Source organism: Malania oleifera, chromosome 1 (assembly GCF_029873635.1).
Source record: "Malania oleifera isolate guangnan ecotype guangnan chromosome 1, ASM2987363v1, whole genome shotgun sequence".
Classification (NCBI taxonomy): Eukaryota; Viridiplantae; Streptophyta; class Magnoliopsida; order Santalales; family Ximeniaceae; genus Malania; species Malania oleifera.
In genome coordinates this window covers 120,044,918-120,071,231 of record NC_080417.1, presented here as the reverse complement: position 1 = coordinate 120,071,231, position 26,314 = coordinate 120,044,918, and the positions used below count along the sequence as shown (strand labels likewise).

The 26,314-nt window shown below is 34.5% G+C and overlaps 1 protein-coding gene across 1 annotated transcript in view; it reads right to left on the bottom strand.

Moving 5' to 3' along the window:
• The window catches only part of LOC131158140 (probable purple acid phosphatase 20), a 31,188-nt gene extending 17,546 nt beyond the window's left edge, over window positions 1–13,642 (bottom strand). The window contains exons 1-2 of the mRNA XM_058112787.1: window positions 13,447–13,642; window positions 1,038–1,347 (exon numbers count right to left, since the gene is read on the bottom strand). Coding sequence (XP_057968770.1) covers window positions 1,038–1,347; window positions 13,447–13,581 — 445 coding nt within the window. The 5' untranslated portion in view covers window positions 13,582–13,642. The remainder of the gene's footprint in view (window positions 1–1,037; window positions 1,348–13,446) is intronic.
• Between the last annotated feature and the right edge of the window lie 12,672 nt (window positions 13,643–26,314).

Below are 26,314 nucleotides of genomic sequence, written 5' to 3'. Positions count from 1 at the left end.
AATATTACAATAGATTCACTTGGAGTTACCAATTGCACAGAGACATAAAATCCAATCATACAAAAACCACCATGACAATAGTAAACTAAGTCATAAATTCAGCAATTGACATTTGCATCCATTAAAATGACAAACCCTTTGAGATGACATGACATCCAAAAAAAATCTAAAAAAGTAATAAGCAATGACCTAGTAATTAATTAATCTCATGCCCATAGCCCTTAAGGTATGGGTATGCGTGTGGGTATGAATTGATAAGGGAAGAAAATTAAGATCAAGAAATCTAACTTGTAGATGGTCAAATCTAATCAAACCTTGATCAAGCTAGGTCAAGCTGGCAAGGAACGTTAGACCAACAAGTTGGGCATACTGAATTGATGACCTAACAAAGGAAGGAATATCTAACAAGATTTAGGTTGCCAAACCAATCTGTTCCCAGGTCAACAATACATACAATGAAACACTAGTTGTCACTAATTGGTATTTCATAATAAAAATAATCACAATTGCATTGCAGTAGATGCCACATAAATGATAAAAACGTGAAATACACTCTACGAGCAAGTATTTCCAAAAAAAAAATATGTTCATTCCCACATAAGAAGATGAACAACACTATATTTCTAATACAAGAGGTGTGGGAAAAAAAATATATTCTATTCGTGCTCCAATAATCTTCTCAAAACCTAAAAATTAAACTTAGACAACATATAAGGACTGGGTTTGAATTCAAGCACCGTGTAACCTTTTAATTGGTGGTGGATGAGAATAAATTTTAATTAATTAAGTATTGCTTACAATGGTGAGAAAATTTAGCAAATAAAGTATTAAAGTAAAACTTGACTCGTGAGACAACTCGAATAATTACGATATCATAGCACACAATCACACCCAACTTTTCATCAAATCTCAAAACAGTCAAGATGGCTCTAATTTAAATATTGAGTTAATAAATTAGCCAGCTACAGAGGGACATTTGATCAAACACATGGCAGGCAAAATGCATAAGCACGGTGACTGACGACTGACGAGCGTACCTGCGATGGCAAATTTGATGGGAAGCTGCGCCGGCGGGGTTCGGAAGCTGAATTCGCCGGCGGTGTTGGGTAGGGATCCGCAGCGGTAGTAGTAGACCGTGCTGGGCTGCAGGGGGCCGATGACGACGTCGTGGATTTGGCCGGAATTATAGAACATATACTTGTAAGAAGTGTAATTCCCAGTTGCAGTGACGTTATATTTGCCGGAGGTTGTACCGTAGTGTACCACTGATGCATTTGCTACATCCTTGTCATCTTTCGTAATCCATGATATTCTCATCTTGTTCTCCCCGACTAAAGATATATGCACCTGCAAATTGCAATCACACCCCCCCCCCCCCCCCCTACTTTTAGAAAGTTGAATTTCGGAACTTAAATTTTTGGTAACGTGGTATTTTAGCCCTTTAATTTGTAAATTTGATTTGGAGACCGTAAATACATACTTGTAAACACGGCTTTAATATTATTTTCAACTTTAACCTCCGTTTGAAATTTGAAAAATATATAAAAACAAAATAAATGAAAAATATCAAGGAATCCACATGTTTGATTATCGAGAAAAGTAAAAAAGAAAATGAAAAATATATCAAATTTACGAACAAAATTTTAATTTTACCAAATATTAATATTTAATTTTTTTTTATTTTTAATCATATAAAATAAACTTTCATTTTTAGTAAAATTTAATATACAAGAAAAATATAATGAAAAATGAGTTTTTTTTTTTTATTATTTTTCTTTCCTTTTTTTTTTTCTCAAATAAATTTTTTTATCCAAACGAACCATTAATGTATAGAATAAAGATGAAAATAAAGTGTGGGATCAAGCATAATTATGCAACCCTAGTGAGCTAATATGTAGTTTAACAAATATTATGACAATATGTCATGGCTACAAAGCCAATCCTAATTATGTGTTTCAATATATGTAAAATTGTTTAACCCCTTCTAACATGTAGGTTTGAAGAGACAGAGAACAATGGTCACATTTTTTTTTTTTTTTTGTCAAAAGGCTTCAATAAGATCTAACATAAGATTTTATGAGAACTTAATAAAAAAGGTTTGAAGGGAAAAATATTTCAAACCATCTTCTTCTAAAGCCAATTTTGAATCAGATCCTATTGTGCTAGATCTAAAAAGAGTTAAAAGAGGTCTAGAATCACAACTAAAAGTGATTGAAAGACAAATTAGTCTTTATCAATCTAGAATTAGGTAGTGTGAGTGGCAGTTAGAACAGCTCCACAAAACTCTAGGATCAGAATCAGACGGCCAAGATCTCATTAATCTTCAAAAATGAAGGAAAATTAGTCTATCACGAATAAAATTAGAGAAATAATGAAAAGTTATGAGGACAAAATACAATCTCTCAGCAGGGGAGAAGAACCTCAATTGTCTCAAGTCAGAAGCAGTATTTCAGAAAGATATGTTGCTAAAGACTATGAAGATGCACAGGAACAGGAGGTTCAGCGTGCTCTCAAAGACATTGATGAAACAAAAGTTTTGTCAGACATAATAGAAGATATCCAAAACGCTCAGGATGAGTTCGATAAACTTCTACATAGTGAAAAATGGATAGAAAATGAAGTCTCGGAGATTCAAAAGAGAATTAATAAAAGGCTTGATGAGGTAGAAGATCTCAAGGCTAAGAAACTAGCCAGTGTCGAAAAAATTCTTGCAAGAACTAGTACGGGTTCAGCAAGGGGTGGATCTGCAAGAACAGAACCATCAAGTTATCGGGAAACAATGCAAGTGAGTTTTCCAGAAGTTTCATCTTGGGATGCAAAGCCAGTATGGCAGCCCCTAAGAATGGAACCACAACCATGGGAGTGAAAGAAGTTATCTTTCAAGGACATGCTCTAAACCACGGCAAAACAGCAGGAGTCTATTTTAAATTATCCAGGCAGAATTCAGGAGGAATTCAAGCCAAGGAAAAGTGTTCTAGAGGGAGTACCCCAGAATGGAACAATTCTTAGGCTCAATTGCGAAAAGGATCCCGCAGTTGCGATTGGTGATTGGGCTATGGATATTAGATATCATATCCTTAGCAGAGGAATCGAATCTTGGTCAGTGGAACAAGCATATAAATTTGCAGTAGCCACACTAAGAGGAAATGCTGGAGATTTTTGGGAAAAACTTCAAAGGAACTCATATGTGAGTACCATTATCATAAACACCATCAAAACTCCAGATGAAGTAATTGCTATCATAGCAGATTTCCTCAAACAAGAGTTTATAGGATATTCGCTAGTTGATAGAGGTGACGAGCTAGTTGAAAAGGCTAGAATGGCTCTCACAAAGATTCAAATTTGTGACATATGTTACTTTGAAGAGTTTCTTTTTGAATTTCAATATTGGTATTATAAGTTCGGACCATAAGACCAAGCATATGCAAAAGAATTCTTCATTAATAAATTACTCGGTAATTGGCCAAAAGTGGTAAAACAAGTTGTTAAGCAGAGACTAGAGAGAGACATAGAAGTATCAGATACTCTCGCAGTTAGAGCGAAAAAAGTAAGAAAAATAATAAGACTTTACTGTATGCAGCGACATATGTTTCAAGATGTTAGAAACATGCCTTATATGAATCCAGATTGTTGTCCCAAGACAAGTGGGGTAGCAGGGAGATATGGCTGTAACCAGAGACCAACTAGATACTCAGAACGAGTAGAAACTAGTTTTGCAGGAGGAATTTGCCATAAAAAGATTAAATCATCCAAAGTCAAAGGAAAGACTTGGAAGAAATTTGGAAAAAGGAAGAGCTCTAGAAAGGGGTAGAAAAACCCAGAGAAAAGATATCTTAGACCCAGTAGAGTTAGAGAAGATGTCAAGGAATCGTTCAAGAAGAAATATGGACAATATCCTAAGTGTCCGCAAGAAAAATCTCTGAAGAATTGTGACTGTTGTTGGTTTTGTGGCAGGAAGGGCCATAAAGCTAATAATTGTCCAGAAGCTGAGAAGAAGAAGGGTAGCCTCAAGAGTATCTTGATGGAGAACTCTTCAGAACTTCTTTATGAACGGATTTGGGGATAAAAGATAGACTCAGATGATGAGAGTATTTATTCTATTTTCTCAGAATACTCCAAGTCCGAAGATGAAGAAGAAGACTCAGAAGATGAATCTCCTTATAATCTTAAGCTAAGTCAGTTAATTCTAGCTATGATGAAAGCAGTAGATAAAGCACTAGAACTCATTTCTCTAATAGAAGAAGAAGAAGATCTAGTGCAAACTACAGAAACTAAAATTCCTTCAGAAAGTAGGGATTGTTAGGAATGGAGGATGCCTCGAGCCAATGGGGCCGAAACATAACAAACCTCATGGATACCTTACAAAGAGACAGTAAAGGTAATCGAAAAAGAGGTAACGATAGAAGTATCCAGTATGGATGCAGGAACATTTACAGTTCCATTACTCACCACACAAGAAGTTCAAAGAGCAATGGATAAAAAGGCAAGATATGTCCACTATGAAATTATCCAGGTTGGGATAGATCCATTAGTCAGAAAAGGGCAAGATCTTCCTATCCTTATTGTAGTTATGGATAGAAGTATTGGTAATTTTAGTAGATCCTTTCTAGGGGGAGCAAGGGCTAACAACCTACATTCAGGAGCAACTTGGATAAAAGTAATACTAGATTTACATGTTGACATTCAGGATAAAAGTGTGGAAAAAAATCTATAGATTAAAGTTAATAAGACAGACTAGAAAAATATGTTAAAATGTAGCCTAGATAAGAGGTGCACTAGACACATTTCCATATTATATTTGAAGTTTTATAACACAGGGAAACCAGCCCTCAGAAGGGGAGTTAGCAGATTCACTCAACTCTTCGAGACAAATCAAACCGACTCAGTTAGAGGATTACAATCAGAAGTCGTAAATCTAAAAGCACTAAGTTGGCCACATATTTGGGTAACCCCAAGATCAGAAGAGAGATTGAAAAATCTTTTTCCATAGTTAATACGACAAGAGGCAAATAGATTAATTATAATAGAACCTCTAAGTGATTATACTCCTAGTAGAGCGAGTGTATCTAGAGAGGAAAATATTAATTCAGAAACCAGGTCAGAAAAATTTAGACCATATGAATTAAGACCTTCAAGTAGTAGAGGGTAGTTGGTCAGAAAACTATAAGAATATAGATCTATGCAGATGAAGAAGAAGAGCAATCTCATATAGCATATATAAGAACATCCATTTTAAGTGCCAAAATTGGAGAATGGGCAACACTAGCAAACATTTCTATCAGTAAGGTGGAACGTGCAACTCTTCTCGATATTGGATGTACATGGTCTTGTACGAGAATCAGATTTCCACAAGTGACTTGGGAATCAGAAAATCTTTAGGTTATAATTGGTAATAGTGCATTGCTCTAGATAGGATAAGTTGCCAAAAATGTGAAGATAAGGATGAATGGCAAAGATTATGGGGAGCAAATTCTTTGCTTAATTCCAGAATTACCAGATGATTTTTTTTTTTCGGGAAGTAAATTCCTTAGGAAATATCAACCATTTACAATATTTTCAGAAGGAATAATCCTAGACAACCATTTCATTCCAAAGTCCTCAAGTACTATTATAAAGAATTATATGGTAGTCGAGGAAGGAAAATCTAATTATTAGGAGAAACTTGATAATTGGAAGGAATTGGTATCAGGAAGTATTTTAAAGGTAAATTAATCAGAAGAAAAAAATAATCTTGAAGAAATCAAGAAGATGCTTTCAGAAAATTGGTCGGGGAATCCGAAGGCATTATGGCAAAAAGTCATGCTAGAAGCTAATATTGTGCTCAAAAATCCTGAAAAAATTATTAAAAGTAAAGGGATTAGTTATCCAAATGAAATGATAAGGGAATTTGAGAAGCAAATTCCAGAATTATTGAATTTAGAACTCATTAGGCACAGTATAAGTGAGCACAAGCGTGCTGCATTCATGGTAACAAATCATGCCGAGCAAGTACGAGGAAAAGTCAGGATGGTTATTGATTATAAAGATCTGAATAGAGAAACAAGTGATGTTGGGTATAATTTATCTAATTAGGAGTCTCTTAGAAATAGAATAAGAAGGGAGAAACCCTAAGTTTATTCTAAATTTGATCTCAAATCAGGATATTGGCAAATAAAGGTCAAAGAAAGAGCAGTAGCTCTTACAGCCTTCACTATGCTGATTGGGCTTTTCGAATAGCTAGTCATTTGGATTGAAGAATGCCCCAGGAATTTTTTAGAGAATGATGGATAAAACATTTGAAGGAATGACTAGATTTGTTGTAGTATACATTGATGATGTTATGGTATTTAGTAAAAATACTAAGGAATACTTAGAACATTTGAGGCAGGTGGCACAAGTGTTTAGAAAAGAATGAATGATTCTTCCAGAAATAAAAACCATATGGATGCAATCTCAGATTGAATTTTTAGGTTTAAAAATTTGAGGAAGCGAAGAGGAACTTCAGCCACATATAACAGAAAGGCTATGTGAGTTTCCTAATGAATTCAAAGATAGAAGGCAGTGTCAATGCTCTCTAGGAGTATTGAATTACATTAGAAAATTTATAAAAAATTTGGAAGAAAATGCGGCACTAATTTAATAAAAGGTTTCAGTAAAGAATCCTTGGAATTGGACTTTAAAGGATACTAAAGTAGTGAAAGTCTTAAAAAAAGAAGCTCCGAATTTTCCAAAGTTAGAATATCCAGACGGTACAGAATTAGATATAATTTTGGAAACCGATGCTTCAGATATAACATGGGGATGTGTTTTAAAAATCAGAAAGATTAATAAAATAGAACACCTCAGCAGGTATTGGAGTGGGTGTTTTAATGGAGCAGAACTTAATTACCCAGTTCACGAAAATGAGTTGTTGGCAGTCCTTAAAGGAATTAGGGCTAATGAATTTTTCTTCGGTAAACCATTTATCGTTAGAATAGATAGTTCCTATGTAAAGTAATTCATGGGAATTAAGTTAAAACTATGTATTCAAGCAAGATTGGTTGGATGGAGAAATGAGTTACAATATTACTCCTTTAATGTAGAACATATTAAGGGAAGAGATAATATTATTATTGATACTCTAACCAGATATTTGAATTCTTGCAAATCTAATGGCAAGTAGTAACACTAGCAGTAGCAGCCATTTCAAATGTCCAATTTGTACGGAAAGGCATAAGGTGGTAGATTGCCCAGTTGCCAGATTTGTTGACAAACAAAGACAGATAACTTTCAAATCCAGAAAGGGAGAAGGAAGTAGCAAAGAAAGAAGAAGCATTTCTCAGAAAAGAGAATGTCTAGTTCCAGTTTTGGAACAAAGCCATATGAAGAAGGGAAGCTCATTTAGGAAAGATGAAAAGCCCAGTGACAAGAGTCATATTCAGTGTTTCATTTGCAACCAATATGGACATTATAGCACCCAGTATGTCCAAAATCCTAGAACCAGGAGGGTAAAAGGAGAAGGCATACAGAAAAATGACTCAGTTGCTATCAACAAGAATGTTTCAAGATCCAGTAAGGATAGGGAAACAGTTGAAGTTGATTTGGTTATCAAAGATTTTCTGGGAAGGACTCCAGAAATCTCAAAAGATAAAAGAAATTTTTTTTCTAGAAGGGATAATCAATAATTCAGCAATTCCAGCAAATACATCTTTTTCATTTGGTTTAAAAGAAGTGGTCGAAATATTGGAAGAATTTGAAGCCATTATTTTAGAAAAATTCAGAACTGTAAACAAGGGAAGTACAACAGAACTCATTCATCAACAGATCAAACTTAAAGTTGAAATGGATATCTAGCTTAAGAAATACAACTTCACTACCAGAGTGATAATGAGTATTTTAGAGTATCCAAAATTAAAACAGTTTTGGATGAGAAGTGGATTGTGTATTCCAAAATTACACATTTCCAGAAATATAAACCCTGAATTGTTAATTGTAGTACAAAAGACCTTAAGGACAGGAGAAGTCTAGTTTTTTGGATTCAGCAAAATAGGACAAGCTTTTGATTTCCTGCTATCAATGGTAAAACATGTATTAAATTTTACTAATCCAAGAAGGTTATGGTGGATTGGATACATTAAACCAATTGAGCTGAAATCAGGAAGAATTTTTTTTGGAATCTTTTTCCAAAAGATTAGAAGGACGGAGCAATCTCAAATTTTCATGAAGAAGAACTGGACTGAAAGGATTTCCAAAAACATAAGAAATTATATGAATTGGTTCAAAATTTGTGGGAAATTTATCTTCTTGAAGAAATGATGGCTTTGCATTGTTAATTTTTCGCAGATCATGAAACTTTGATTGCTATTGAAGGAAAGTACCTCCAGAAATTTGAAGAAGAAAATTTAGCAGAATTGGCAATTGGAGCAAAAATAAAAATTAATCAAATTAAAAATTGGGAGCATCATCTTCCTTCAACTCAGACCATGAAGAGTGATCTTCAGATTGTACTTGTAGAGTTAACAAGAGAAAAGCACGATGAAGAAATTATTGAAGCTTTGAAAGATCTCTAAAGTAGAACGAGATCTTTGCCAGATGTACGATTCATATAATAGTCCAGGTGTCATCATATCCTAGGCTAGACTGAGCAAATTACTCAGAATGGTCATGTTAGACATTTGTCCAAAACCATGTCATATCCTAGGCCTCGCAGAAAGGACAATTCGTAGGGTCATATCAATTACTTTTGTATTTGTATTTTTATATTTTAATCAAAATTTACTTTATTTAAAGTTGTCGGTATTTTGTTTTGTTTTGAAAAGGTGAGTCAGCAAAACATGTGTTGTCCCCTCCTTTAATTAAAGTAGTTTTTACTTTATGTCAACATCAGTTTGACATCTACTTTTAAGTAAACAAGTTGTGCTTATCCATTAGTAGTGTTTGCCTATATAAGGGAGCTTTGACCTTTGTGTTCAGGGAGGGAAAATTAAGAAATATTAATAGAAGTCTATTCAGTTCTAAAACATTTCCCTTTTTGAGTCTTTCTTTCTATTCCAAACATTATTGTGTGAAGGTTGAAGCTCTAAGGAAGCCCAAGGAAGCTCGTTGGAAGGAGCATTCATAGAGATTCCATTTAGACACCAAGTATAATAGTGAGATATGAAGGACTACCTGATACAGTTTCGTGTAGGGTTGAAAAAGAAGGATCAAGATAAGGTAATAAACTTTTATTAATTAATTTTCCTTTTCCCTTTGTCACTCTGGTCATTAACCATTAGAATGTCTCATCTAAGGCATAAAAGAATTACTTGTCCTCTAAATAAAAATAACAAAAAAATATTTAAAGAAAAAAAAATATTTGGTAACTTAGATTGATGTTTGAAATGACTCGAATAGACTCATGCTTCGATAAGCATAGATAATATATGATAAGTTTATAATATTAAAAATAAATCTAAAGTCATGAAAAATAAAATAAAAGATATGTGTTATAAAGTGAGTTTGATTGCCTTTTTCCACATTATTATTAGCCGTTAGCCCTAAGGTTTCATTAACCATGTTTTGATGATAATAAACTTTTTGGAATTAATGGCTTTGTGTTTGAGTTGTTTTCTACAATATTAACCATTGAAGTTGAAATAAGTTGAACAATTGATGGAAAATATTTGAAGACTTTAATTGATTTATTTGTAATTTTTTCTCTCTTTAGTAATGCGATTTAATTCGTAAAATCATGAGAAAACATAAGACATAGCACATTTGGACTTAAATGGGAAAAATGAAAACAAAAGTAGACCGAACCCAACCTTTATGCCAAGAGCGGTTGATCGGTTTGATAAGTTTTGCCTGCAATGGTTACTTTTCTCTCTCTAAGGGCTAGTAAGCGGCTGACCTGACCCTATAACTTGTCAACTAGACTACATTATGTCAAAATGCTCTAATGAATAGAAAATGGTTAGTTTTTATCCAAACTCCATATGCATGCTCTCCTAAGTCTTGAGAATGTTAGAGAACAAACATATACTAAATATCAAAAGTGCTTGCTTTCATTCTCTCTTAATCTTTCTTTAGGTCTTATTTTGCTTACATCTAAGAGAAGAACTCTTGAATTTCATTTGTTTATCATTTGAAAGTTTCTTGTTTAAGCATACTTTCTTTGTAAAATTGATTGTATTTGGTTTATTTGGTCTCTGTTCAAACAAGGATTATATTTGGTTTCCTTGGTCTCTGAAAAATAAAACGATGTATTATTTTCTTTGGTATCCGTTAACTCAAAGGGAGTTATTGAAATCTCAAGGTGGTTTGCCTTGAGAGAGTGAACATAAGCCAAGTGTTGAACTACTATAAAAGAGTATGCAAATCTCTCTTTCCCTTCTCTTTGATTTAATTGTTTTTATATTTGTGTATTTACTTGCTTGTTTTAATTTACTTTAAATTTTATATGAAAAAAATATTAATTTCATTAAACCTAATTGACCCCTCTTGGGTTGCCTTTGGACCTTCAATTATCAAAAAATATTCTTTTTATATATGAGAAAATAAAATTTAGATTTTAGATTTAAATTTTATTAAATAAAACATAATATAAAGTTACATTAAAATCCTAACAAATTTATACAAATCCCAATTCATGTTTTAAAATCAATAATCCCAAAAATTCTTATAAAAAAGAGTTGGATTCTTTCAAAGAGTTATTTAATTTCCCTCTATTATCATGTTGTACTTTACTCTTCCACATGTATTTTTCCATTTATAGATTACACTTGTCAATCATGCTTTTTACGCTTCCACAGAATAAATAGAGGGCAAGAGCACTGGTATGACATGCAGACCCTATGATGACATGCACGAGTCCACATGGCAGGTGATCAGTGGGTGCCACATTAATCACCTATGAGGAACACTTATCACCTGTGAGGTGGGCCTCCACTGTTGCACCTACTGATCACCTGTTATTGGACCTATCTCAATATTACTGGACTGCATCCTTCAGCATTTTTCAGAACAAAGACACATATAGTGAATAATTAGAGCATAAGAGTAGTATTGTATGACACGTAAGTCCTGTGATGACATGCACAGGTCCATGTGATAGGTGATCAGTGGGTATTACATTGGTCACCTGTGAGGAACAGACATGCGATGTGTGCCCCCATTATCGCACCTAATGATCATCTGTCACATGGACCCATGTCATCACTAGACTACATTTTTCAGCATTTTTTCATAACAAAGACGCGTATAGCGCAATCAAATTGCTAAATAATACATTATTATTATTATTATTATTATTATTATTATTATTATTATTATTATTATTATTATTATTAATTTAGAGAAAAGTAGATGCCTCTAATAATTAAATAAATTGACCAATCTTGAAAATCTATTTTAGAATTAAATGGTGTGAAATAGTTATGAAAAATAATGTTATTAATTTGAGTAAATATGTAGGTTAGGTTTATTTGATCGGTGCATCTAAAAATGTTCTTTAAAATACAATATATATATATATATATATATATATATATATATAATTAACTAGCCACAATATTAATAAAAAAGTTTTTTAAATTTATGTGTCAACATATTAAATAATTTTATTTAAAAAAACTTATTTTAAAATATCTAGTAAGGTTATTAAATTTTTTCAATTGTCATCTTATACTAGAACTATGTTACAAAACAAGAGGTAATCTCTAATCTCGTATCCTTTGTCACCTTTCTCAAGATTCAAACAAAAAAATTTCAAACTTTAACAACAAAAAATATCTCGTGAGAGACAATAAGGTCATTAAACAAATATAGACATATCAGATGAATTACGAGATTAGATACCTATATGCAAAGTTTTATATATAAAAAGGCAAAAAATAATTTCTCAGTTATTATTATTATTATTATTATTATTATTATTATTATTATATAGTAACCAATACACTCGAATAAAATTGATCTCCCGTCTGTACCATTACTTAAAGAAATAAAAAGGAGTTTTAATATTTTTTTCTCGTTGGTGGCAGGAGGCCCTTGTTACCAAAAAAAAATTTAGACAAATAAAATTTACCTCTTCTCTATATTACTAATTAAAGAAATAAAATATTGTTCTTGATATATTTTTCTCCTCATTATTATCTCTAAAATGCCTTTCTTTTCTATAAATCTAAAATTTAAATAAAATCACAAGATTATGTTTTATATATAAAATGGTAAAAATTAAATACTGAAGACCAATAACAATAATCCATATGATAATCAAGTAAGTTAAACTTGAATAAAATTGATCTCTGCTTTTAATAATCTATTTGTTCATTATTATTTCTAGAATTTTTTCTTTTCAATAAATATAAAATATAAATTTGAGTCTTATAGTTAAATTTGTGTAAATTTGAACAAAATCCAATAGAATTTCATACTATATTTTGTTCAAATCTAGACAAATCTAAATTTAAGATTTGAAATTCATGCTCCCAAACGTAAGGTTATAATTACTCTATTTTTAGGAGAGATCTTAGATTTGAATTTATTTGGATTTGAAAAAATGTAATATAAAAGTGTATTCAATTTTGTTCAAATCCACCCAAATTCATATCCAAGTCCCGAGATACATGTTTTTAAACGCAACATTACAAATTTGTGGCATAATATAAAGAATATATATCATAAATAAATACAAATATTTTGGTTAGGTTGGAGTAATTATTGGTTCATAAATATTAAAAAAACAAAAATAATTGAAAATTAAAAAAAATTGTTAAAAAAAAAACCCAAAATTAAACCAAACAAATTATTAATAAAATTTAAATTAAATTCAAATTAAATTTTCGGTTTTGAAATATTTTTATATTGTATGATAATCTAATGACTCATTCAAAATTTAATTAACTGTAATTAAAAATGCCAGTTTTCATGGGTTAAAAGACTAAAAGCCACTCTTATGTTAGTCCAAAATTCATCGTACGTTACGCGGTCAGCATCACGAATGCTGCGTCTCAAACAACGCCTGAAAAACAAAAATCCTTAGACTGAGAACTCATAAATAAATCAAGAGATCTCGACTCCGCGTCGCCGTTGATACTGCCACCAGTGACGCTGCACTCTCACCGGCGACGACTGACTGTGGCCACTTTCTTGGCCTTAAGCGCACGCGGCGCCGCCCCCCAAACTCCTGCTCGATCGCCCGTCGTCACCTCATCTTCTTTCTCCTCCGGAATAAATATTTTGTTTTGTTTTGTTTTGTTTTGTTTTGTTTTTTATAAACACCGGACCACCACAAAACCACATTATGGGACACCAAATCTGGGGATGGTTAGCAGAGCCCACCACCAATAACATCCCGAATAAATTCTTGAGTCTGACCGACTCAAACCCTCTATTATGTGATAGACATAATTCTGTTCTGTACAAAAAACAAACATGCAGGAGAGAGAGAGAGAGAGAGAGAGAGAGAGAGAGAGAGTGAGAGAGAGAGAGAGAGAGAGAGGGACGTACCTGTTGGGAAGAAGGATCCGGCGACTGAAAAATGGAACGAGTCTTTCGCGGCGGTGGCCTTTCGTAGGAAAGAAGACCGCCAAAAAATCCGGCGAAAACCAGTGTAAATAGGAAGACAATAAATTGTCTTCCCATTGCGAAAGTGGCTGAGATTTAGAGAAGTCAAGGGCGAAGATGATTATGTATGAATGAGTTCGATGAAACAACAATACTAATGTACTATATAAGCCTTTTTTTTTTTTTTTTTGGGTTAGGTAATTGACTCTTTTGTCCTTTGCATGTATCCGGCAAGCAATGGCATACGGGCATTCACAGTGGTACTCTGTTTTGGCCGTTGTACTTAAATCTAGTCCGTTTATCTCTCCCTTTATTCTTTTTTTTTTTCTTTTTTTTCTAGGTATATCCAGAATATACTTACAAAAATAAAACTATTTTTTGGAACTTACTAATTATAAAATATTTTATTATTACTTCAACCCATACAATTGACACTTGTATTTTAGGTGTGCATTTCAATGACGTGAATACATTAAAAATATATGTAGATTAATATGTCCATATTAAATGCAATAAAATCAACAAGATTTTATATCAAATAAATAACAATTACAATAGAATAGTAAAGATTAGCCTATGAGTCACGGGATTACCGCTATCGAAAAATAGTATTACCTACTTATGTGCAAATGACATCGACAAATGTCATTTCCAAAATAAAATATGAATTTGCTCATATATAGCAGTTTCGTTCTGCCGACACGTCAATAGAGAGATAGGGTGAGCATTCCATATCGATATTACAACACTACCTCTTTTATATAGAGATACAAACACCCTTCTATTAAAGGAGACATCTCTTAAAAGACACTTATTATGAATACACATGTCTTATAGAAAGAGGTATTTCTCAAATAATACTTATTAGAATATGTACCTTTAGAATAAAAAATACAGCTAGTGTGAATGGGTAATTTTGAGAAGTTTTGGAACTTCAATCTCTAAAATTTCTAATATGATATACTGCATTATGTTAATTAGTCGGTCAAAATATTAATGTGATCACCGAGTTCCATTCATGATAATATATCAAGATTATTTATGTTTTACAAATGTTTCCTAACATGGTATATTTTCTCATAAACGCACTATAGAAAATAGGTTCAATGCCAACAATTTTTTTACTAGCAATTTGAAATAACCACTGGTATAGAGGATAATGGGCCAATGATTCTTACTAGTGGATTAAACTGCACGTGCAACCCTATTTTTAGAAACCACGGGTATAATATTTAGTTTGCGCCAAATATCCTGCCCAATGTACCATGAAAATAGAATTGTCAAAATGATGCCATCTTGAACCTTTGAAATGACACCGTTTTGCTTTATTTCCTAATACTCAAATTCACATAACCTAGCTTGTTAGTTTCCATTTCTATTTGCTCCATAAAATACCGAACTGCTTTAGAATCGCTCGAATATGGCCGACCGCTGAGTAAGATGTGAAACCACGTACATTGACATCTCCATCTCCATTAAACAATTGCATACTCTATCACCATCTTCATCGACCTCCATCTCACACCCCCTTCATCTCCATCGAGCCACTCCATCTCCATCTCCATCTCACAATTGCAACATCTTCATCTCCATAAAACATGTTATTAGGGTCAAGTTTTTGCAAAATTGCACATAGATCTTCGTAATTTCTAGAAAGTTAGAAGACTGAAACGTTTCCGATTTCAAGCGAGTTATTATTCTATTCCTATACTATTCCATTTTGTGAATAAAATGAAATTTTACTTATTTATCATGTTATGATGGAGCAATATTCAATCAATCCCTCTGTATGATCGATCAATTGCTCTTGATTCAAATAATGCATCATATTGAAGCAATGAGAGGGTTGCTTTGACAGGTTTGGGACATCATGTGGAGGTAGTTTTGGAATGTAGAGATGCAATTCAGATAGAATCTTCTTATCATAGGGCTCATCATCGTTTGGCAACACTAGATCCCACATAGATGGATTATCGTAATCATACGGCATGGTCGGCCTAATCGTATGAAACAACACCGGATGAGCGGGCATGTCCTCTGTAAGCCGTGGGGTAACATGCGAGGACTGCTCTCTAATGGGTGGCACATTAGAACGTGTCGGGGGCAATTGCACATCCTCAAGAGTCACCCTTGGTGCTATTGTCTCATCCCAAATCGTTTTGTGCTTACTCAGTACAGCTCGACCCCTGGAAGAAGACTCTCCCCTTGGCGGGTTTTGAACCCTCTACCACTTTCAGGTTGCCCAAAAATTCTTTCGCGGAGGCATTGACCAATAAAGAGGAAACCCTACGATTTAAGTTCAAAACACAATTTTTTTTCAAAGGGGCATCCTTAACAATAACATTACGAGAAAATATTCACACCTACTTATTAAAAAAGTTCAACATAAATTTAATTTCAAAACTCATTTATTAAACCAAATAAAATCATTAGGGATGGCTTAGGTGGTGCACTTCATTTTAATATATATATATATATATATATATATATATATATATATATGAGTATAATATATTAATTCATAAATAATAAGATAAACATTTAAACTGTTTAGGGTGAGTTTGATGCCCCTTTTTTGTGTTGTCTTTTTTAAAAGATAATGATAGGTATAACTTTAGGTGTAGTTTTTATAATTTCTAAAAATCAACTTTTAGTTTTTTAGAAATTTCAAATTAAAAATTGAAAAGCTAAAAGTCACAAACAAATTATTTTTTCTATTTTTGTCCTTAATTTGCTTCTAATGAACCAAATTTGTAGGACTTTAAATTTTTAAGCTTATATAGAGCCAAAACTTTGATAAGTTGGTACCTAAGAATTGATCATGAGATTTAAGACACACATAATTGATATTTTAAAAAAAAATAATTCCGTAATTATTAACACAAGAACTTAATAATAGTATATAGCATTTAAATTTTTGTAATTTTGAATCATATATGATATGTCCAAAAAGAAGAGGATAATGCCAAAATTTTGAAAATGCATAATTGATCAAGTGATTTAAGAGGCATAGTTACTATTTTTTTTTTTTTAAAGAAATGATCCTGTAATAATTGCTTATACTTGATAGAAGAATTGTAGACAATGCATTGCTAGTGAAATTAATGGAGGACTACATTTTGCACTCGTGGACTAAATTTGGACCTTAGATTAATGATAAGGTTGTTTTTTGTTAACTGGTTGATCATGGGTTTGAGTATAAAGTGTTAGCCTAATAAGGCTTTCACCTCTTGTTTTGATGGTAACAAATGAAAGAAAGGTTTAATGTATTGTGTATTCAAGTAATGATGTTTCAGGAAACTCAAAAAGCCAAAACCAACACAGCTTCAAGGAACTATCAAAAGATCACCAACAGCTCAAAGGTGTATAATGTATCATGAAGTGATCGAAAAGGGAAGCTCAAAGACAGCTAAAGATGGAATAAACTCAAAGCTCAAGGATAACCATGAAGTTTTAAAGAACAAGAAGTGTTTATATTTTTAGGAAATCTTCATGTAAGTACTTCAAAGGTAAATATATCATTGTGAATGAAAAGAAGTTCATTAGGGGATTTAAATGGACTTTAAGACTTTATTTTAAAACCCCAGAAAATGTTTTTCAAAAGCAAGAAAGCAAGGTGAAAAGAAAAATCAGAAAAAGGTAACTTCGGGCGACCGAGGTGAAAACTTTAGGCAACCGAAGTTTTGCTGAATAAATTTGAAACAGACAGTATGTCTTTAGAAGCCTGGCCCTATATCTTCAAGCTACTGAAGTGACTTCAGAAGACCGAAGTTGCACTTTAGGCAACCGAAGTTCAGCAACGGGCAGATTTTTTAAAAGTGCTTGATTTCAAAATTAAATTACTTGAGCCCTATTCTTTTTGGAAACTTGGAGGGTACTCCAAATAAACTTGGGCAGCACATTTAAGAAGGATTTCAAGTCTATAAATACATGGTTTATGATCTTCACAAATAACAACAAGCATTGAACAATCTTTCAAAAGCTATCTTGCTATCTGCTCTAAGTTCTGACTTGCTGCGAATTTCTTAAGAAATCTCTGAGCTTTTCACATCTTCTCTAAAGCTTAAAAACAGAATTATTGATTACATTCAAGAGAAGGAAACTGTTGATATTTATATTGAGCTTCTTGCTTCATTCCGTTGATGTTTTTCAATTGAAATATATTAGTTTTTCAATTGTACTAATCAACTCTATCAGATAGCATTCTTTGTATATCTATTTGATTTGTTTCTTGTAGATATTGACGGTTTAAGGTTATTTGGATCGTTGATCAAGGGACACCCTTTATATTTGGGAGTATAGTTTTGAATCCTTAAATTTGGATTGGTGAAAACTGAGTGAAATTTAGTAAGCCCTACTGCCAAACACAATCTAAGATTCTTTTTTGGTCCGCGAAATATGATAGGATGAGAATATAATAGCAAAGTTTATAATGATAGGCTAAGAATATAATCACAAAGTTTATAAAGTATAATAATTTGACAAAAAAAAAGACACTCAAATAAGAACTTGAAACTCATATGCGTAATGACAATACATTTAATTTTTGTAAGCAATTAAGCTAACTTATTATATCTCAATAAGATGTCTTTCTTTATGCTGTCATATTTCATTCTCTAAAAAAATCATAAAACTAATTGTTTGGGGGAAAAACTTGTCTATAATTCGATTTGGGCCGGTTTAACGAAGCATTTGTCCCTCAAAGTTTTAGTTACAATATGATGTGAGTGCATGTTTCTCATGTTAAAGTTCTATAAGATTGGATTAAGTAGAATAGTATTGAAACTAATAAGATAGGATAAGCAATATCCCGTCTCATACTTGGTCTACAATCTATAAAGAATACGTTAGGCATCAGTATCCTCAACTTAAGTTGGTCAATGGGGAGTAAAGGGGAGATCGCCTAATTCTACCTCGTGGTAGGGGTTTGTAGACACCATATTTTTGCCCGAACCAAATATAACAAAGACGTCGCTCTCTTATTATCATTATTAATATTATTATTGTTAATATTATCATTACTTTGAAATATTATTATTTTTACTTTATCATTATTATTATTATTATTATTATTATTATTATTACTCTACTATTATTATTTTTATTCTTATTTATTTATTTATTTATTATTATTATTATTAAAAGATAAAAAAAAAAGAGGGGGGGGGGGGGCTCTCTTTAGGGTTTAGAAAAAAAGCCTTTAAAAAGGCATGAGAACACACAACCTGGGGGGGGGGGGGGGAGGCAGCCCTAAAATTAAAAAGTTTTATCTTTCTATTGATCACCCATCTCTTCCCTCATTGCTCTCTCCCTCTCTAACCTTCACACACTCCCATCTCCGCTCCCTCATCTCTCCCTCTCTACCTCACCACGCTACAACACCACCCTCACTCCATCCCCATCTCAGCATCTCCCTCTCTGCCTCACCACGCCCAGCCACCAACCATCCTCACCCTGCAACTCTTAGCCTCTAGGATCTCCGGCGACAACCATGACTCGCCCAACAGCAGCAGCGTTCATAGCCCTACAACACCTCCATGACCTCACATGCACCCCTCATCTCTCTCGTTAGCCTCCTTCCTCCACAGACGACTCAACCCCACCACTCAGCCACCACCACACTGTAGAGGTACACACGCGCTCTGGGACCTCGTGACAGATTGGCGTCTCGAGTAGGGAGGTTAGAGAGTCAAGCCAGTAATTAATTAGAAATTATCCTGAGTTCAAATTTAATAAATCTTTTAGTTTCTCCTTATTTTGTGAACATTAATTGTAAATAGTTTATTTCCATTTTTTTTAAATAAGCATAGTAATTGCAAATATTTTATTTCCAATTTTTTTAGATAAGCATATTAATTGCAAATATTTTCTTTCCAAAGTTTTTTTAGATAAGCATAGTAATTGCAAATATTTTATTTGCAATTTTTTTTAAATAAGCATAGTAATTGCAAATATTTTGTTCCCAAATTTTTTAGATAAGCAAATTTTATTTGTAAATATTTTGTTTCCAAATTTTTTTCTTGCAAATATTTTGTTTCCAAATTTTATTAATTGCAAATATTTTGTTTCCAAATCTTTTTTATAAATTTCAAATATTTTATTTCCAAATTTTTAGAATAAATGTGTTAATTGTAAATATCTTGTTTCCATATTTTGAATAAGCATGTGATTGATTGTAAACACTTTATTTTCTTTGTTGTCTGAATAAACATGTGATTAATTGTGAATATTTTGTTTCCTTTGTTATTGAATAAGCATATGTTTACTTGTGAATATCTTATTTGAATAAGCATGTAATAAAGGTGGGGGTAGAGGGATTAGGCTAAGCTTATAAATTTACGCACTTACACTAGCCTTCTACCCGGGTTTCACCCTTTAAGATTAGAAAGGAGCACAATACCATTAGCCCTCATGGGACAAGGTCCTTGGGGGCACGTGAACCCCAAGGACATTGTGTGAAGATAGGGTTCAGGCTGGGAACCTACTGTTAATAGGTTCAGAGCCTACCCACACATACTTGTCTATAGTTTTCCCTATTTAGGATAGAGCCATGAAGAAACCTACTGTCAATAGGGTCAGAGCCTATCTATACATACTTGTCTATAGTTTTCCCTATTTAGGATAGAGCCATGAAGAAACCCTGTAAAATAGGTGTATCTACTGTGGATTGGGATAGAAGCCACATCCTTCTTCACATTATGTAATCGAGTCTTTTGTATATATGGTTTTAGATACTTTGTAATATGTCTTTCTTTTTGCATCCATTCTAGGCATCCATACCACTTAGCCAACATTTTGGAAAAGCTCGACAATGAGAGCATGACCCATTCTTTCAAAAATTAGGCACTTGGCCCAAGCATTTTAAAATATAAGTCGGTCCAATCCTTTTCAAATAACTTGGACCCTACTTTTTTAAAAAAAACAAGCCCGAGCCCAACCATTTTCTAAGCAAACAACTTGGCCCAGGCTTGATTTTCAAAAAGCCAAACCCGGAATTCAAAAGTGGGCTTCGGCCCTATTACTGAAAAATCCAAGCCCATATGTTTAAGCAATCCAAGCCCATATTTTGAAACACCTGAGGTCCAAGTGCACATTAAAGTCCACAAGCCCACATTGAACCAACCCAATGGGTTGACTCGCTTGGGTCAACCCCAAACCCAAATAGTGACCTGATCCTTTGCAGAGTCTAGGGTACATGGACCATTACCAGGGCGGAATTGAATTAAAATAGTGGTCCATCAATGGTTGACTTAATCATGAAACCTTTCATTAGTCGATAGGAATTTTTCCAGAATTCTGACAAAGTAGTTATTTAGGTTACATCGCATTCATGCACTTCACGCATAGTCATGCACGATAGGCTGCATGCATGTTCATACCTATATTTGCATGTATTTTTACACTAGTTACACCTATGCATAAACACCCATTGCATAACATAATCATGCATCCCATGCTTAGTTCCATAACCATGCATGCACAATTCTCCAATAAGTCGGTGATCACATCCCTATTTTCTATAAAACCAGTTCACTAAGGTGGTAGAATCAAGATCCAAAATCCCCACATTAAGAAGAATAAGACCATCTTGCTGCATCCTTATAATACTAGGCAAAAGGTAAGAGAAATGAGCGAATAATTGGAAATAGGGTCCTGGGCATAGAACAAGGATAGGAAAAATTGACTGAGAAAATGAGCAAAATCCTGAAATTATTGATGAACAAAGGAAAAACGGTACAAAATGATCCTCAGACAGATATAAACCCCACTCATCCTCTAGGGTTCACCCCGATTCATGGACAAACGTCAACTCCACCACCTGTTGTCATGGAGGGTCCAACACCGAATATCTCTCCATTCATCCCCACTGTGCCAGCACACAGGTTCCCAACGACAAAAACACCCCCGGTAGTAGCTTCCGATATGGGGATGAACTGATCTGAGGCCGAGGGTCGTTGTGACGTGCTGGAGGAGCGCTTGAAAGCCATTAAGGGATCTAATACATTCGACTTCGTTGATCCTAATAACCTATGCCTTGTGCCAAAGGTGATCCTGCCACCAAAATTTAAAGTTCTAGACTTCGAAAAATTCGATGGAACCCACTGTCCTCAAACCCACTTGTGCCTCTATTGCCAGAAAATGGCTGCACACATAGACAATGAGAGGTTGATGATGCATTGCTTTCAGGATAGCTTGAATGGAGTGGCTATCAGATGGTACATTCAGTTAGATCGAGCTCGAATCCGTACCTGGAAAGATCTAGCGATTGCTTTTATAGCTCAGTACCACCATGTGATAATAATGTCTCCTGATCACATGACCCTACAAAGCATGCAAATGAAACCTAATGAAATGTTCAGAAAATATGCGTATAGATGTAGGTACATTTCCATCCAAGTGATCCTTTAGTGGAAGATAGGAAGGCTATCTCCCTATTCATGAATACATTGAAAGATCCATGCTTTGGGCATCTCTTAGGGGCAACCCCCCATGACTTCATGGATATTATTTTTATAGGAGAAAGAATTGAAACGGCCATCAAAGTCGGAAGAACCAAAAGTAGTGGCGCAGAAACCAGTCCAGGCAAGAAATGGAAAGAAGGAAGAAGACACCCAGATGATTCAAGGGCGACAATACCAAAGAGGTCATAGCCAAGGGCCTAGAAGAAATCTTGTTAATCAGATAGCGCATACAGGCGCAGGGTCTCAATTTGTTCCTTATTGGCCTACAATCACACGAAAAGATGTTTAGACACAAAGAAATGGTCCTAATAGGATGGAATCAATTCCTATGTCTTATTCAGAATTCTTCCTCTAATTGCTCGAAAGAAGGCTCATTTCAACTATCCCTGGTGTAATCATACGACATCCCCTACCACAATGGTATGACCTAGATGCTAGGTGCGCGTATCACTCCAATTCTCCGAGTCACACCGTGGACCGCTATTTTACATTTAAGCACAAGGTACAATCGTTGAGGGATGCCAATTGGTTGGTCTTCGATGATAAGCAGCCAGGGATCCAGAGTGATCCCCTACCCAATCACAGGGAAAGAAATGGTTAATATGTTGTAAGAAGATCTGAGACCTGAGGTCAGGCAAAAGAATTTGTCAATTATGGATCTTGGAGTTCTTGTACGAATCTTGAAGGGATAGATTTACTCTTTGACCGCAGGAGTAAAAACACACAAGGGGCAAGTTTTTGATTATCTAGTTTATTTCATGTAATGATGTCATTTTAATTCCCTATCTTTTGGTAGTCTGTCGACACTATTGTCTCGGACAATTTCCCTTTCATCAATAAAATGAATTATACATTTTCTCATATCACTTGTGTCATGATTTTAGTTGCCAAAAATTTATTTGTTGATGTTTCATGCAAAGATAAGGAAAATGATGATACCAATATTCATAAGCTAGAAAGTGATGTTAATTTTGATAACCAAACACTGGATGTGACAATCCGAATAAAAATGGAATTTAAATAATAAAGAGGAAAGGAAATTATTAGAGGACTCGTCGACGAAGTCAGGATTCGTCGACAAGGGAAGAAGAGAATTCATTGACGAAAACTGAATTTCGTCGACGAGGAAATACCGAGAGAGGTTTTGAGCGGACTAAATTTCGTTGACGAAATAATTAAAGGATTCGTTGACGAATGATGTGGCACGTCGACGAATCCCCTGTTCTATAAATATCAAAATCCAAATTTTTAACTTCACAATTAAGCTAACTCTCTCCTCTCTCTCTCTCTCTCTCTCTCTCTCTCTCTCTCTCTCTCTCTCTCTCTCTCTCTCCCCTTCGGCTCTCTCTCTCTCTCTCTCTCTCTCTCTCTCTCTCTCTCTCTCTTTCTTTGATTTTGGGTCAGATTTATGACAATCTGAAGTCACCACGACGCTCCTAGGGAAGTTCTCTCCAAATCTGACGGAGCGGATCGTTGGTGAAAGCAAGTTGGAAGTCATCTCTGAGTTGAGGTAAGCTTTTTTAAGTCAAATTTGATCTTACGGTAGTTATAGGAAATGATATACACGTAGGAATACTGAAGTTTAATACTGGGAGTTTTCAGTTTCAGGATATTGATCAGGAAATCCTACAGGGGTTAGACCAGGATATTTTAGGGGCTTTCTCAGTAGTCAGGTAAGGGAATAAACTAAAGCAGTTATTTTTATATAAATTATTATTATTTATGAGAAAAGTTATTTTCTAGAATGCATGTATTATGTCTATAGATTACGCAGGAAATGTACGTTTGAGAAAAATACTGCTACTATGTTGAAATGTATATATATGTATGAGATGCTAGAAATTATGATTTTTAGAATGCAATGCATGGTTTTATACAGCAAATATGTGGCATGAATATTATTTTATGTGGAAAATTATTATGATATGATAATGATATGAATGAAGTATGGTTTGAGAAATTATAAAAGTATACAGTACATTAAGATGTTGAAAAATACATGATAAATTGATTATTTTCAGAATGATGTATTTATGTATGATTCTGGCGCGAGGCTGTGTATATATAAAATGATTTCGACGGGAGGCCGTATTTACGTATGATTTCGGCGCGAGGCCGTATTTACATATGATTTCAGCCCGAGGCCGTATTTACATATCATTCCGGCGCAAGGCCGTATTTATGAAATGTTCGGCGCGAGGCTGTATTTATGAAATTATGAAAGATGCTATATTATCATGTACTATATGTTATCAGAATTCGGATGTTAGTTTAGTTCAGTTTAGGAGCATGGTACCGTAGTTATATAGATCATATATCTATGTTCAGATTAGTGCTAACCACTCCACGAGGGGGTAGGAGATGGATAGTCGATGTAACTTTCAGTAGAGTGTGGATGTCCACTTGGAAGTCTGGACCAGGGTGCGGTGGGCCCATCATACTTACAGATATATTTGACTTGGCAGTGGTCGGCCAGCCATTGTCCGGTCCCGCTTTCGGGCTGCACAACCCGTCATGAGGGGTAATACATGACATTAGCTAGCTATTCATCCCGGGTATGTTTTCAGTATTATCAGTATAACAGATATTTTACATACGATATGATTTATTAGCAAGTATGAAAGTATATGATTATTCTAAATGTTATGACAAATGCCTATAGATATATGAAATGTACTATATATGTATAATTGCATCAAATGTTCATGTTTCCACACAACTGTATTTAGTTTATTTTCCCTTATTGAATGTGTCTCACCCCCTACATTAATTAATTTTTCAGGAGACCTTGAGTGACCGGTGGGTAGTGGCCGTCATTGAGTCAGTGATATTACCTAGTTAGGAGGGTAAGATTTTGTACTAGGATCAGGATTATTTTTTGTTTGATCCTAGAGTTATTTTGATGTTTTGGAGGATGTATACATAAACACAGTATTATGATGTTGTAGTAAACTCTAGTATTATGTTTTATGGTTGGATGGTTGAGATTTTATGCTTATTGCTGCTTAGGTTTCCGCTGTGATTGACAAATGTTCCCATTATCCACGGGTTCGAGTTGACCATTTTATTTATTATGTTACATTTCATGTTAAGGAATTTGAGGTCGTTACATTTTGGTATCAGAGCCTAGGATACTATGTTCTGTAGACTTTAGAGTGCAGCAGTAATAATACCAAAGTATAGGATAATGAGATTTGAGGTCTGGGAGGTCTGGTTTTGTAGTCTAGATGCAAGACTTCCATGGTGGTTTATGTGATTTTCATGGGGTGACAATTTCAGGAAATTCATGGTAAACTATCGTCAGGTTAGGTATCTAGGTTGTAGGATTGAACCTTGAATTAAGAGCAAGAGAGATGAATAAATGGGGAAAATATATTACGTGAGTTAAGTTATTTCTTTTTTAGGATGGACCCTGGTGGCAGTAGTGCCCACGCCAGTGGGAGTGAGGGTGCTGGACCCTCAGGTGTTGGGGGTAGTGATTCAGATGCTATTTTACGCAGCGTGGCACGGTAGGTTATGGTACAAATTGCTAGGAATTCGAGGGAACAGGGTGATCTGTCAGTAGGCCACGATAGCTCGATTGAGAAGCTTATTAAGATGAGTCCTCTGACTTTCTCAGGAGGGATAGATCCTACAGTCGCTAAAAACTGGGTGCAGAAGAGAGAGAAAATATTGGTAGTGCTGCAGTGTTTAGAGGAGCAGAAGGTGCTGTTTGCCACCCACAGACTGACTAGGGAGGTCGAGAGATGGTGGTCAACAGTGAAACTCTTAGAGCAGCTGAGGACTATATATGTGGAGATGACATAGGAACGGTTTAAAGAAATATTCTTCGACATGTATTTTCTAGCCTCTTCCAAGGAGGCTAAGATTGAGGAATTCTTGAATCTAAAGCAGGGACAGCTGTCAGTATAGTAATACGCGATGAGGTTCTTCGAGCTATCTCGCTTCGCCCTGTACATTATTCAAAATGAGGTGAAGAAGGTACAACAGTTTGAAAGAGGCCTGAGGAGAGAAATATACAAGCAGATATCGATATTGAAATTGCAGGATTTTGCTGAGCTAGTGGTTAGAGCCACTATAGCGGAGATTGGTGATCGATTGGAGGCAGAGGAGCAGAGGCAAAAGAAGAGATCCACACCTTCCGGTTCCCAGTAGAGAGTCGGCCGTGGTTCTTGGAAGAGAGGTGGCTATTATAGAAACTAAAGACAAGAGATCGGGAATCGCAGTTTCCAGGGTGTGCAGCCATTTCCAGCTTGCCCATTTTACAGGAAGAGACACCTGGGAGAGTGTTGTGCTGGGTGAGGTGTTTGTTATCGATGTGGGGAGCCAGGACATATGATGAGGGAGTG